The sequence below is a fragment of the Callorhinchus milii genome, unplaced genomic scaffold (assembly GCF_018977255.1).
Source record: "Callorhinchus milii isolate IMCB2004 unplaced genomic scaffold, IMCB_Cmil_1.0 Scaffold19, whole genome shotgun sequence".
Taxonomy (NCBI): domain Eukaryota; kingdom Metazoa; phylum Chordata; class Chondrichthyes; order Chimaeriformes; family Callorhinchidae; genus Callorhinchus; species Callorhinchus milii.
This window is the reverse complement of record NW_024704760.1, coordinates 9,906,324-9,919,516: the sequence shown is the minus strand read 5'-3', so window position 1 is coordinate 9,919,516 and position 13,193 is coordinate 9,906,324. Positions and strand designations below refer to the sequence as shown.

General features: G+C 40.5%; 1 protein-coding gene across 3 annotated transcripts in view; it reads right to left on the bottom strand.

The window, feature by feature from the left end:
- The window catches only part of LOC103179048 (homeodomain-interacting protein kinase 1), a 70,796-nt gene that overhangs the window by 18,322 nt on the left and 39,281 nt on the right, over positions 1-13,193 (bottom strand). For 2 of the 3 annotated variants that reach the window (XM_042342189.1, XM_042342190.1), the window contains exons 6-10: positions 11,664-11,848; positions 10,243-10,393; positions 7,607-7,826; positions 5,782-5,900; positions 2,210-2,344 (exon numbers count right to left, since the gene is read on the bottom strand). In XM_042342189.1, the coding sequence (XP_042198123.1) occupies positions 2,210-2,344; positions 5,782-5,900; positions 7,607-7,826; positions 10,243-10,393; positions 11,664-11,848 (810 nt within the window). The remainder of the gene's footprint in view (positions 1-2,209; positions 2,345-5,781; positions 5,901-7,606; positions 7,827-10,242; positions 10,394-11,663; positions 11,849-13,193) is intronic. The other variant, XM_042342191.1, reaches the window with a different exon arrangement.

Here is a 13,193-nt window from a genome sequence, read left to right as displayed (position 1 = left end):
GTTATTTACAGTTTAGCTCACCTGGTTCCTAACAAATTCTATAATTTTATCAAAGATTCAAGTGAGGAGTGTATGAACATTTTAGTGAGTGTCTCGATGTGTACAGCAGTATGTGCAGAATTCATATTAAACGGGTAATGTCTTCATGGGAAAAAGTACTTCACGTGTTACTGTGCCAAAGAACCATCAGTGCTATCAAAATGTTCAGTGACTATCCTCTCCAGACATAGATGGGTTTCATGGAATGTGCTGCTTTGAAGTGTTACATAGGCCAACGTGGTAGCTAACCAGATCCATCAATATCCTATAAATAGCACCGATAAATGCCAAACTTTTTTTTAGTGAATTTGAGGGATTGAAGGATATTGGACAGGACCTATACACAGATTGTTCCTCTTCTTCAAAATAGTCTGTGGGATCATTGAAGTCCACTTGAAGCACCAGAATCAGCAAATAGAACATTGGTTTAACATTTGGTGCACAGGATGGCATCTCCAATAATGTTCTAAACTATTACTGATACTGGATCTGTTGAGAGTTCCAGCCCTCTAACACCAAACTGTTTGAAATAACAAACAAGAAGAATTTATGGAGACTAACCATTCCATTTAAGACAAAAACAGAATTTGGCCAAATCGATCGTCCACATCAATCCCAACTTTTCATCAAAGCACTATGCTGTGAACAAGACTAGTTAATGTTTGCAGTCTTCACTATGTGTTGGATATTATCAATTCAGATTACAATGGTACCATCAGACCATGTCAGCAGTCACTATTTGCTGAAATGCACCAATATGAGACTAAGGAATTCAATAAAGCGCTCCGAGATGCCGTCCAGCGTGAAGGCTGCTATATAAATGCAAGCTGTTGTTGTTACAAGGCTACTTGCAGACCTATAGAATATGGTGCTGTAGAGAGTTTGAATGGGGGAAAAGAAATGATCAAAAGATCAAACATATGGGCAAGACAAATTGTAGTTTACAATTTAAACAAAATAAATTCAGAATTAATAAGCTGCGGGAAAGTAAAATCCTTCAGGCTAGTAACCAAAGCACAATGAAGTGAGTAAAATATCTGCCTTTATAGCAAAGTATGGGCAAACTTGAAATAACTGAACCTAGGGAAAGGGCTCTTCCAACAAAGGTGATTCCCACACAGAGTTCCCAATGATGTCTAGTCAGTAAGGAAAAGTACCAGATAAAGAGAAAACAGATAGAAGTCAGCCTGGCACAAATTCTAAGGCTGCTTTAATAACACTGGCAGAAGCTCAAAGCACTCCTCCTTTGCTAGCCAGCAACTGGTATGTTAGGAGCTGGACAGTAGAAAAAGGATAACAACATTCATGAAATCCAAGCACTGCAGCGGTGGACAGGCAAACGGGGGTGTAATTCATTCTTCAGGATGTGAAAGTTAGGCCTTAGCTCTACTTCCAGATTCTACTATTGTCAGCAATGGTGTATTAGACATTCACAGTCCCTAGGAAATTTGGGGGTTCTACTATCCTGTCACCCTCTCCGCCATCCCACCCCCCCTCCTCTCCACGTTAGAACTCAGTCCAGTGTCGAGTAAGTTGTACAAAGAAGACTGTTCCTCTTCTTCAAAATCGTTTGTGTATTCTTTAAAGTCCATCTGAATAATCAGAATCAGCAAATAGGACATTGGTTTAACATCTTTTCCACAGGATGGCATCTCCAATAATTTTCTAAACTATTGCTGGTGCTGGATCTGTTGAAAGTTCTAGCACTTTAACACCAAATTGTTTGATATAATTAAGCAGAATGTAGGGGGACTGTCCTCTTCATTCAAGACCAGTATTCGGTATTAATCTTTCACTGTTGATAAACATTTGGCACCTCTAATCTCGCTATTCAAAATCAATCGATGTGTAACAATTTTGAACTCTCATATACACATCAGACAATTCCTCAAATGGTCAATAATTCATATAATACAGTACAATTGTCAGTGATCGTGAAGGTTACTTTTTTCCATCAAGTTACAAAACCAGAGCCTTTCAGAAATGCTGAGTGCTTTGATCCCACTTACAAACCATTTCATCAGTCAGATTTCTCAAAGGGAATAAGATAGAAAAGACGTCTAATGACGTGGAGAAAAAGGTACACAATGACACATGCTGCCGTTCCTCTGCAGCAGCCTCAGAGGAGCATCTGTTAGTGCACAGGATCACACCAAGTGGGAGCATTTACCAGTACTGTGGTCGTCTGGTCGACCAGCGCAGGCCGGCCGGCTGTGCAGTTCAGGGTAAAAGGAACCGCATACTGCGGAGCAACAGTGGCAACGTGAGGATGTAGAGTGGCCACCATCAGCGGTGTGCAGCTGCCCTGTAAAGGGGGGGTGGGAGTCAGTTATATGGTACAGTAGTTCTTCACTTGCAGTGTCCCTTTCGACACCCTGAATAGTCTGAAAATCGCATATGATCGTTGGCAAAAGAAATGTAATAAAGGCAAATAGTCTGCATTAATTAAATTTAGAAACTAAATACAGAAACTTGGTCTTTCAACATACCAAAACAACCTCAACACCATCTGTTTCAGTCAGATTCAAGGCTGGGCCCCAAAACAGGGGGAAAGAGAAACAGAAACTAGAACACTGCCACCCAGCTCACTGAAGTTCATTTGCAAACCCAAGAGAAAAAGTAAAGCCTCGCTTGGCTTATTTTGAAAACAAATATAGGAAACTGGGCGCGGTGTTAATATTTGATGTTCATCGGATTTATAGTACAGTAGCTTTGAGACACATTCTAGTCAGGCCTTTAAAAAAGGGACACTGCTAACAAAAGCAAAAACAGTTTTCATCATAGTTTTAAAGAACCACTGCCAAGCTAAGCTATGGATTACCATAAACAGGAACAGGTCATCTTTTGTTAAATGGATGCTTCGCATTCTGTTTATAAGTTTTGAAATAAATCTTGGATATCAGCAGGACAGCACTCCTCCATGCAAATCTCAAAATCTTAGACATAAAACTTTCTCCCATTAACCTTTAGCATCTGGCTTTAAAGCTATGATGAGTTCAGCATTTATAAAAATATTATGAACACTGTTAAAAAAAATCCATATTCCTAGAGAAACAGAGAAATTCATTAATACATTTCAGATCAGACACACCAAGTGGCATTGATGTAATGAAAGCTTTTGTTCGTAGAAGACCAAGTTACATGAATTCCGATGCTTCATTCTGGAAGACAGCTCTGTACTCGTGTATTCAAGATCTCAGTCCGCATTCCCATAAGAGAGATTTTTACTAACCCACAGGTATACGCAGAACCACAAAATACAAACAGTAAATTAACTGCAGCCATGCAAATTGGGTTTTAAAAGCTTTGAGTGGGCAACTAGTGTACTGTTAACAGGTCTTGACCAAGGGTTTGTGTCAAACAACTATAGAAACAACTTTAAGTCAAGTTTACCGTATTTACATCACCACGTGTCTGCAGAGACACATTTGTACAACAATAAAGAAACCCATTGTGAACGAATAAGATTTTAGGTATATGTGATACAAAACATCATGTGCAAAAGGTTGTTAAACTGTTCTTTCACACCTTAGTTTGAACTAACTGATGGGTGTGGTGCAAATAAATTGGTTTTAAGTTACGTGAATTACACAAAAAGACTTCCAGATAAAACATACTGTAAGTAGCATTAACGAATCAATCTCATTCACAGAATAATGCAGTCATCAAGTCACCAAAATCGGAAGGTTTCATGTTGAGTTTACAAACAGAAGCCTTTAACTTCTTATGTTTGCACCAGTAAATGTCCTAAACAATGCAGAACTTCAGTGAAACAATGTTAAATTACTGAAATAGTGAGAAAAACGTCAGGTTACCACACACAGAATGATCCATGTACAAATCAAGGTCAAAGCAAACTGACAAATCATTCTCCTCAAGTTTATCTGTACTTTCAATCCGACTAGTTCACATATTTGAGATTCAACTAAGTTTCTTTCCTCCAAAATAAAAGGTTTGCAGAAATTTCAATTAATAATCTTTTGCTTATTTGTGGAAAAACTTGGCAGCACTGAATCAAAATTGGAGCTGATACATCCTTGTTACAAGGATTTAACCGGCTTAGGCTACGTCAGCAAAAATTCTGCCATCATAGCTAAGGTTTGAGAGTTCCTATTTACCACATAATTCAACTAATTCTGTACAGATGCACTCCATTTTGACTACATTTGACATGTACTACAGTCAGATAGTTGTGCAGATAATGGATAGTGCCATCGTGCCAGAAATTGATTCATGCTACCAAGATACGGATTTTTCAATAAAAAAACTTGTGGGGGCAGGGGTTGGGGAAGAGTGGTTGGTCCTGAAGAGATTATACATTTGGCGTACCCAACGCTAATTAAATGACAAACAGGAATTATACTATTTTGATTTTACCACATAGTGAGAATAGAAACTAAAGGTAATTATCAGTTCTGATCAAACACCACTTGCCTAAATTGAGATAATGGTGCCAACTTAGCATCATGTTAAGTGGCTGCAATTAATGATTAAAATCTAATTCAACTGAATTCTTAGCGAAGAGATGAGCAACAGAACTAGTCCATTACACTTAAACTTCTGCATTTCAATAAATCAATTTAAACCACAATTTGGGCTTTTGATAGTATTGAAAAGCAATTTTTTTAAGCATTCATCAAAACAGACCATCCATGACAATCTATACAAGAAAACAAGTTTAAAACTAGTGGATAATAATCTCGAATACTCCCAGAACTAATTGTTACATTTGTTCCCCACCATCGTTTTTGCAATGGGACTTGATCTCTGTACATTTATAAATGATAGGCTCTGGAACTTCATCCCCCAGTGCCTTCGCCGCTTCCTCCCTTTCCTCCTTCAAGGCCGGTCTCAAGACCTTTCTCTTTGACCGTGCCTTCAGCTCCCCTCTCGACTCTCTACCCCCTCCTCGCTCCCTCCCTTCCCTCCCCTCACCCTGACCATTTCCCCCCTCCTCGCTCCCTCCCTTCCCTCCCCTCACCCTGACCATTTCCCCCCAATGCTCGGGTCCTGACCCAACTGTACAGCGCCTTGGGACGTCCTCCCGACGTGAAAGGCACTCTATAAATTAAATCTTGTTGTTGTTGATACAAATGCAACTGGAGGATTCTAGTTTGAGGTTCATGCAAACCTGTACATCACAATGGAAGCAGCAGAACATCCAGTAGCATTGACGTGGCTTTAACCTGTCCAGCGTGGACAATGAATAGTCTAAAGGTGCATTGAGTTAGAAATTTTGAGTCTGACCTTTAAATGAGGTTTTGAGCAGCTGCCAAGTAACATTTACAGGAAGCTCCTGAATGGTTAGAATGGACAGACTGGCTCTGGTGATGGCTCAGAGGATAAATGCTCTACTTGGCAAGGTACTGCACCACACAGATCAGCAAAGTATTTCGTTCAATACTTGACCTGTGCTAAATTAGGTAATCTCAGTTTGGACATTACTGGAAACATTATAATTAAACTGTGTCCCTGGTCTTGAATGGAGGGAAGGGATATAAGAAATAACAGAGTTTCCAATCCTTGTTGCTTTTCAATGACTGGCCAGTGCACATGTGAATAGGAAGCAATGGCAATATCAGGCTCAGTGGATAGACTGCCAAAATATTGACTCGACTCTCATGGCAAATAAGAGGCCATCAACACCCAAAATATAACCTGCCTTCAGGGCACGAGGAAAAAAAGGGCAGAAAATTGGAGGGGAAAAGTTTTAATTTTAAAACAAATTGATCAGCCACTTACCTGCGTGAGCACACTGGGCTGAATCTGAATGGACTGTGGAGCAGGTGCCTGTGGCACGACAGGCATCGCATTCTCCACTCTGACAGAAAAGCCAGAATGCTTTGCAGATGGTGGCAGCCCTGTCAGAAAACACACAAGACAATATCAAACTGGGTCCAACTGGTCAATCACCGCTAGGCGGCACTATCGCGCACAATCGAAAAGATAAGACGAAGGAGTGATAGAATTGCGTAAATCCTTCGCCCAATTGAAAATGAAGCCAGCTCCACAAAGTATTTCATGCATCTGGTAATAAAAATAAACTTATTTGTTTAAACTGCAATAAATATCACTCCTTGTTTTTTATTGAGCATTCCCGAGACGTCCCCGATATAGGGGATCAGCAAATACCCTGAAAATTTGGATGCAAATGTAAGAAACGGACTCCAAAACAATGCAGGAAAATCTCTCCCTAAGGAACCGACTGAAGATGAAGTTTAGTGAAGATTAATGAGAAAATGTCATAGGTTTGGAATGAGGGCTATCATCACAGAGTGGTAAAAGCTGGGGTTAACCTGATTTCACTTACGGGAATGTTACATTACAAGGTACAACACACCATTCAACCTTAAACCTTCCCACACACGTCTCCATGACCAGTTTGAAGAGCAATAACAAGAGGCGTTTCAAAGGTCAATCAAGGCCAGTCCTTCTCAACTCATCTGTGGTAACTCTTACATTTTTACTAATGTAAACATCCTCCTTTGATGCATTGCTTAAGCTGCCTAAAAAGCAACAGAAATATATCTTGGATATTAACACTGGCATTTCTGTACTTCAAAACAAAAGTGCTGCCAAGCACGACTGCACTCCACCCACATAACTATGGGCAAGTTTGCACAAATAGCTTTGACCTAGAAACTGCACAATGTTATTCTATACCTTTAATCCCTTTCCCCACACTGGCTACAAGAAGAACATGAAGGGTGAGAGGAGAGGAGGTGGGGGAGGATAGAGTGGTCAATGGCTCCAGAGAGGTCAAGGAGGACAACGAGGCAGAGGAAGCCCTGGTCTAAGATGGACAAAATGTAATTTGTCACTTTGTCCCAAGCTGTTTCTGTGATGTGGGCAGCACGGAAATCCAATTGAAGGGGTTGTGAAGGGAGTGGCAGGAGCGAAGCTGGGAAGCAACCGCACTCACTGCTGTGTGATAATGTAAATTTCCACTTTCAGGCCCTCCCTTTCCTCTTGCTTTTGTGTCAATTCCCACAAAATAATAATTCTTGCATTTGATACAGCTCTTTCACACTGGAGGACATCTCCAAGAGTTTCACAGGATTTAATGTAGTGATTTTTTTTAAGTGGATATGGCAGCCTATTTGCTCACCTCACAAACAACCATGACGTGATCAATCAAATTTGGGGGATTTGGCCACATCTTTTCAAATACTGCTTTAGGATCTTTAAGGTACACCTGAACAGGCAGGCGGTCGGTTTAATGTTTCATCCAAAGAACACCACCTTCGACAATGTAGCCTAGAACTGTTTTGGATTGTCAGCCTAGACTGTGAGTTCAAAGTCCTAATGTGGGGCTTGAACACGTAGCCTTCTGACTTAGGCAAGATTGCTTCCAACTTAGCCATGCTGACACCAAAACAGACACAGATAAAACATGAATCAATTTAATAAAAAAGGAATTAGACCACACACAGACTTGGAAGCCTTAAAAAGTCTTTAAAATTTCAAGTCCTTTGAATGTATAACAGAATTTAAAAAGCATTCAAGGGATACACAAGGGTTTTCACTTCTCTTGTGTAGATTTGTGGAATGTAGTGATGCCACTTACCTTGAAATGCTGGGCACACAATGAGGGCTTGCTGGAATGGGTCAGGCTGTGCGCACAGCTGTGTGGGTCCAGCCTGCAAAGGCATGCTGGGCTGTGCAACTGCCGCCATAGGTGCTGCTGTAGGCTGGTAGATGGCAGATGGGTAATTGAGCAGAGAGACGTCAGCGTTGGTCAAGGAAAAATTTGCAGCTGTTGCAGAGGTAGAAGCTAGCGTGCTGGCCTGAAAGAATTAAAAAGTCAAAATAAAGTATAATACTTTAATACAACACATGTCTGACTGGCACTGGATTTTTCAGCTAACTGAACAAAAGGGTAAGAATATCAAGCCAATAAAAAGTCACACCTCACCATTTATTTACTAATTTAATTTTGTCTCCTACTTTTCTCCCCAAACTTCAATGGGGTACTGCATCCTGATCCTCTACCTAGGCTCTCAATTTTAAAGAATTGGGTTGCAAACTCACTGTTCAATTTTACTTTCACTACAGTGGCCAATAACAACAACAATTTGGATTTATACAGTGTCCTCCACACCGGACGGCATCTCAGAGCGCTTCCATTAATGGATCCTGGGGCCGAGCCGGAGGGAAGGGGAAGAAGGTGACCAAAGGCAGAGTCGAAAAGAAAGGTCTTTAGCCAAAATCTGAAAGTAGGAAGAGGCGAAGGGAATGAGGAAGGGAGTTCCAGAGCCTAGGGGCATAGTGGCTGAAGACACGGCTGCCGATGGTGGAGCGGAGGATTCGGGGGACGAGGAGGAGGCCAGACCTGGTGGAGCGAAGGTAACGAGCACTGTTGTGAGGAGAGAGGTCAGAGAGGTCAGGGGGGGCAGAGGAGTGGAGGGATTTGAAAACAAGAGTGAGGATCTTGAAATCAATCCTCTCTGAGACAGGCAGCCAGTGCAGTCTGGCAAGGACTGGGGTGATCGGGAAGTGGAGTTTGGTGCGGGTACGAATGCAGGCGACAGAATTCTGGATGACCTGGATTTTGTGAATGGTAGTTGGGAGGGGAGACCAGCAAGGAGGGCACTTGAATAGTCCAGCCGAGAGGTGACAAAGGCATAGACCCGGTAGTTGGGCAGGTAAATGTTTGATGTCTGAAACCAGCAAAGTGACTTCAATGTTTGCCTTTAAACTTATTAAACTAAACAGTTCAACAAAGCTCACAGAATTCCATGCATACTATGAGGATATCAGAAGGAGCAGAACTGCCAAAATTACTAGAATTAAAGGTCAAATTACTATTTCTTGTTTGAGTTCTTAAAAGGCTCCATGCCCAACTACCTTCAAAAGAAGTTGAAAAGAAACATTGGTTTCTATTCTGGAATGCAGAAAAATTTCAAGATGAAACACCTTTCCTTATTGCAGAACAGATCAACTTCAAGATCACTTCACCTCCCAACCTCTCTGCCCTGCTGACATCCCATTCCTCTACCCACTGCCATCGCTCAGCTGGCTCAGGTCTTCTGCACATCCATCAGCCCCTCCTCCATTGCCAGCCATGCCTTCAGCCACTAAGCTCCGAGATTCTCTCTCCTTGCCTCTACCCCTCCACCTTGCCCCCTCTTTGGCCATCTTCGACAATGACTTGCATTTATATAGAGCCTTTCATGTCGGAAGGACGTCCTAAGACACTGGAGAGTTAAGGGTTTGCACCCAAGCTGGGGTTTGGAATCAAGAGCGGTTGAGAGTAAGTTAAAGAGGAAGGTCAAATCGCATTTTGCAATCTGCGATGAGGAAGGTCAGATCGCTTCTGAAGACTCCTCTGCAACTGTGCGTACATTTACCTCCCCTTTCTCCCTGGCCCAGCATCCAGCTTCGCCAGTGTTGAGTGCTCAAAGGTACTGCCCATGTGAAGGGCACTATATAATTGCAAGTTGTTTGCAGCAGATGTTTGTGTTGGTACACCATAGTGAAAACTATAGCTTGTTTGGGGTTATAATTTCCTGTTACAAGCACCTCCTGAAACCTGAAGTTTAATCTTAAGCCATTTTACTCGACTCTCCAGCTTCTCAACCCATTCAATGCTTTAATGAAGTGCATATATTTAGCCTCCAGCCACTTTCTATCCATATGTGTGCTGGGCAGAATTTCTACAATCATTTGGTTCATTCTCTTCAAAACTGTCTTACTCCTGCTAATTTCTTCCTATCAATTTATCTGTGATAAGTTAAATATAAAACGTACAGCAATACACAGATTTTTTAAAAATTATTACTCCATACACAACTCACATCAATTAAATGCATTTTCATAAATCATCATAACTGACATTTAGCTGAAATTAATAAATATTTTAAATATGCTAAAACAATATGGCATTCTAAAATGTGAATGAGAGTCAAAAATAAATATTGGCCACTTTAACATGAAAGGTTGCTATGGAAAACTTCCAACAGTAATATTAAGTTATCAATGATACATGTGCAAAGAGATAATGAAAACTGTACCAGTCTAATCACAAGCACCTTTATTAAAAGATTAAAGCCTGCCTCCCAGAGAGGAACACTTAAATAACTGGCTTAATAGTCTTGAACATATGCTATAATTCTGGCTCAAAATACATACTGAATTCAGAGAGCTTTTCCTCTTGTCAAAAACACACTACTGTGCACAACAGACAAGGGTACTGATCAATACCTGATTGTGCATGTTGTTGAAGGCCATCGTCAGATTTGTGCTTGTGTTTGGGGCAACGTGTGCAATAAACGGGCTTTTATTCTGGTTTACCACGTCATAATTGTTCACTCGCCGTTTGCAAATCTCCATATTATGAAAGCAGGACTTCACACTGCAAGAGAGCATTAAAACATCCTGTTATGTAAAATAGGCAAAGGTGGTTAAAAGATACTAAAGATACAAGTAGCACTGCTTTTACTCCGACTAGATAATGCAGATCACAAATTGCAGCATGAGTTTTCTACATCTACAGTTAGGAGGAGCTGAAGAAAACAGGTGATCAGAGGTAAATAGTAAACATTATCCCCACAAAGTGATAAGGAAGGCACTATATCAAACGCAAGGTTGATAAGTATGAGGATGATTTCTACTTTCGGGTTGTTTGAGCTGGATCGTGCAGACTTTTGATAGCAAGAAATCAAATCTAGTTCAAAATAAAAGTAATTAATAGCTTTGCCGGTGGTTTTGTGGATAAATGTGGGACTGAGTAGATCATGGTGGTGAGAAGACTTTCAACCCTGATCACTATCCATCAGCTTATGTTGGAAAAAGTGTCCAACATTAGGCAAGGCTGAGTATTTACTTGGCCATAATGCACCCCATAGTTACATGCATGACAGAAGTCATTTCTACTCGCCACCCAAGCTCACACAAACAGTCAGCTGGCAAAGTAACAAGGACTGCTGGCCCGCAGGGAGCATATATCATAGCCTTCAGAAAATCAAAATAAAGTCAGAAGATAAAGCATGCCGGGGTGGGGGGGGGATAGAGGGAATCTATGGCACACAAACATTTCCAAATACTATTAAACTACACTGTACATTATCTGAGTTTGTAATTCTAAGATATTATATCACACTTCATTCTAGCATGGGTTCACTTTAAACAAGCATGACTTAATCACTTGCACAGCAGGAGCCAGTAATGGGCAACGCTAAGTGTGAAAAGCCGGCTGTTTTGTGAGTGCCTGTGCAGTGACGATGCCGATCATATGATCAACCTCAATACGGAAATGCTGATCGGGAAACACATCTTGTTAACCTTTCCCCCCCACCAATTACCCTGTTAAAACCGGGCTCTACTCCACGGTGTTTTTAACCAGAACACAGATCAAAAAGCATCTCTTCTTAACTTATCATTTCAAATAGAGGAAAATAGACCAAGAGAATCTAACTATAAAGTAAATTCCAGTTTCTACTTTGGTTCAGTTTGGATATTATGCTTTATAAGATTTTTCAACAAATCTGTTTTAAACTGTTGCACAAAATACAATTAATATAAAGAAACCCATTTCACATTAGCCCCAATAATAAAAGCATCTTGTACTGTAATAAGAACCACAAATTAGCTCTGAAACTTTTATGCAATTTTAAAAAGCTTACTGATTGCTATGGGGAAAGTCAAGTAGATGTGTCATTGTAACAAATGGATGGTTCAAGGTTTTTAACGGGTCAATTCTCTTGTCAGCATCTATCGTCAACATTTTCTTCAACAAATCAATATATTCCCTTCGGTCTGCCTTCTCCGCCAACATGTCCGTTCCCTCCAAATCATTTGGCATATTCACCTGAAAGTAGAGAATATTATTAGAAGCCTGGTCAAGCCCTAGACCCCCCCCACCCAAAAAAGATCCAAGGTGAAAATCTCCATGGACCCATGTGTAGACTCTCCTAACGCACCCTAATCTAATCTTGCACTGAGTGCCCCAATGAATGCAGGAAGCCACGGTTTACTGTGTGCAATATTCCAGATTTAACCTGCAATGAAAATACCACAGGATGACCAAAAAGTTGTGATACCATTACAATGTCTAATAAGTCGTAGAGAAATGATGATTTTTTTTAGATAATAGGGTAGATATCACAACTTTTTGGTCATCCTGTAGTAGAAATGCTCTGCTACTTGATGAACTTGAATTGGATGCATTTAGTTTCAACTGGAATCAACTGTTAAAACATAGAAGAAATAGTGTTGCAACAACAACTTGCATTTATATAGCACCCGTAGCACTATGTAAATGCAACTTGTTGCAGATGTGCAGCTTTAATCTTAATGTCTTAAAAATTGAAGCCAAATGATTCGCTTTTGTTACTTGAACTCCCATTTGCCACAGACTCACATCAGATGAAAGCATAGTCAACATCCCCATTCTATGCCTCTGCTCAGCACCATCCAACTAGCCTCTAGAAGATACACAAGAATGGCCTGAGCTGACCGTCCAATTGTTGCTTGCATTGGCAAAGCAATTCGCCAGCACTCCCCACAGCAAAGATTAGGAGCACCATTTGGAGAATCATAAATTTAATCTGCAATGGAAACACTTGCAACTGGGCATTACACTGAAAAAGAACTTAACACATCCATTTGGCAGTTTCCTTTCAGACTACATCTGTGGCTCTCATCTGCATAACTGGAAATAACAAGGTTCAACTAGAGTCCTCTACAAGTAATCTATTTATGGATTAAATACTGAACCACACCCACCACAATAACTAATCCAATATCAGTAATGTATTAATCAGCAAAGTGTAATTAAACATCAAACAGAGTAACAAAAATGTTTCTGAACTACAGCTTCATTATAGAATCATCCTTTAAACATGATTGGCCACGTATTTTTAATATTAAGGTTAATGAGCCAGAATATTTTACAGAATCAGATCAAGTCCCAACACAATCTTCATCTATTGATAATCTACCAGAATCATCCAGGTGTAAAGCAAAGAATCCAATTGGCAATCAATCACTCAAGAAATTCCTGCAATACATTTACAAACAGCCTACTTTATCGAGGACCAGGGGACATACTAGTTTCAGATAGTTGTGGCAAGACACTATCCAAATGGTGACCGAGTCTTAAACTGGTAGTAAAAACACATTTTATCTGGTTTTATTCTATACAAAGCACTGTA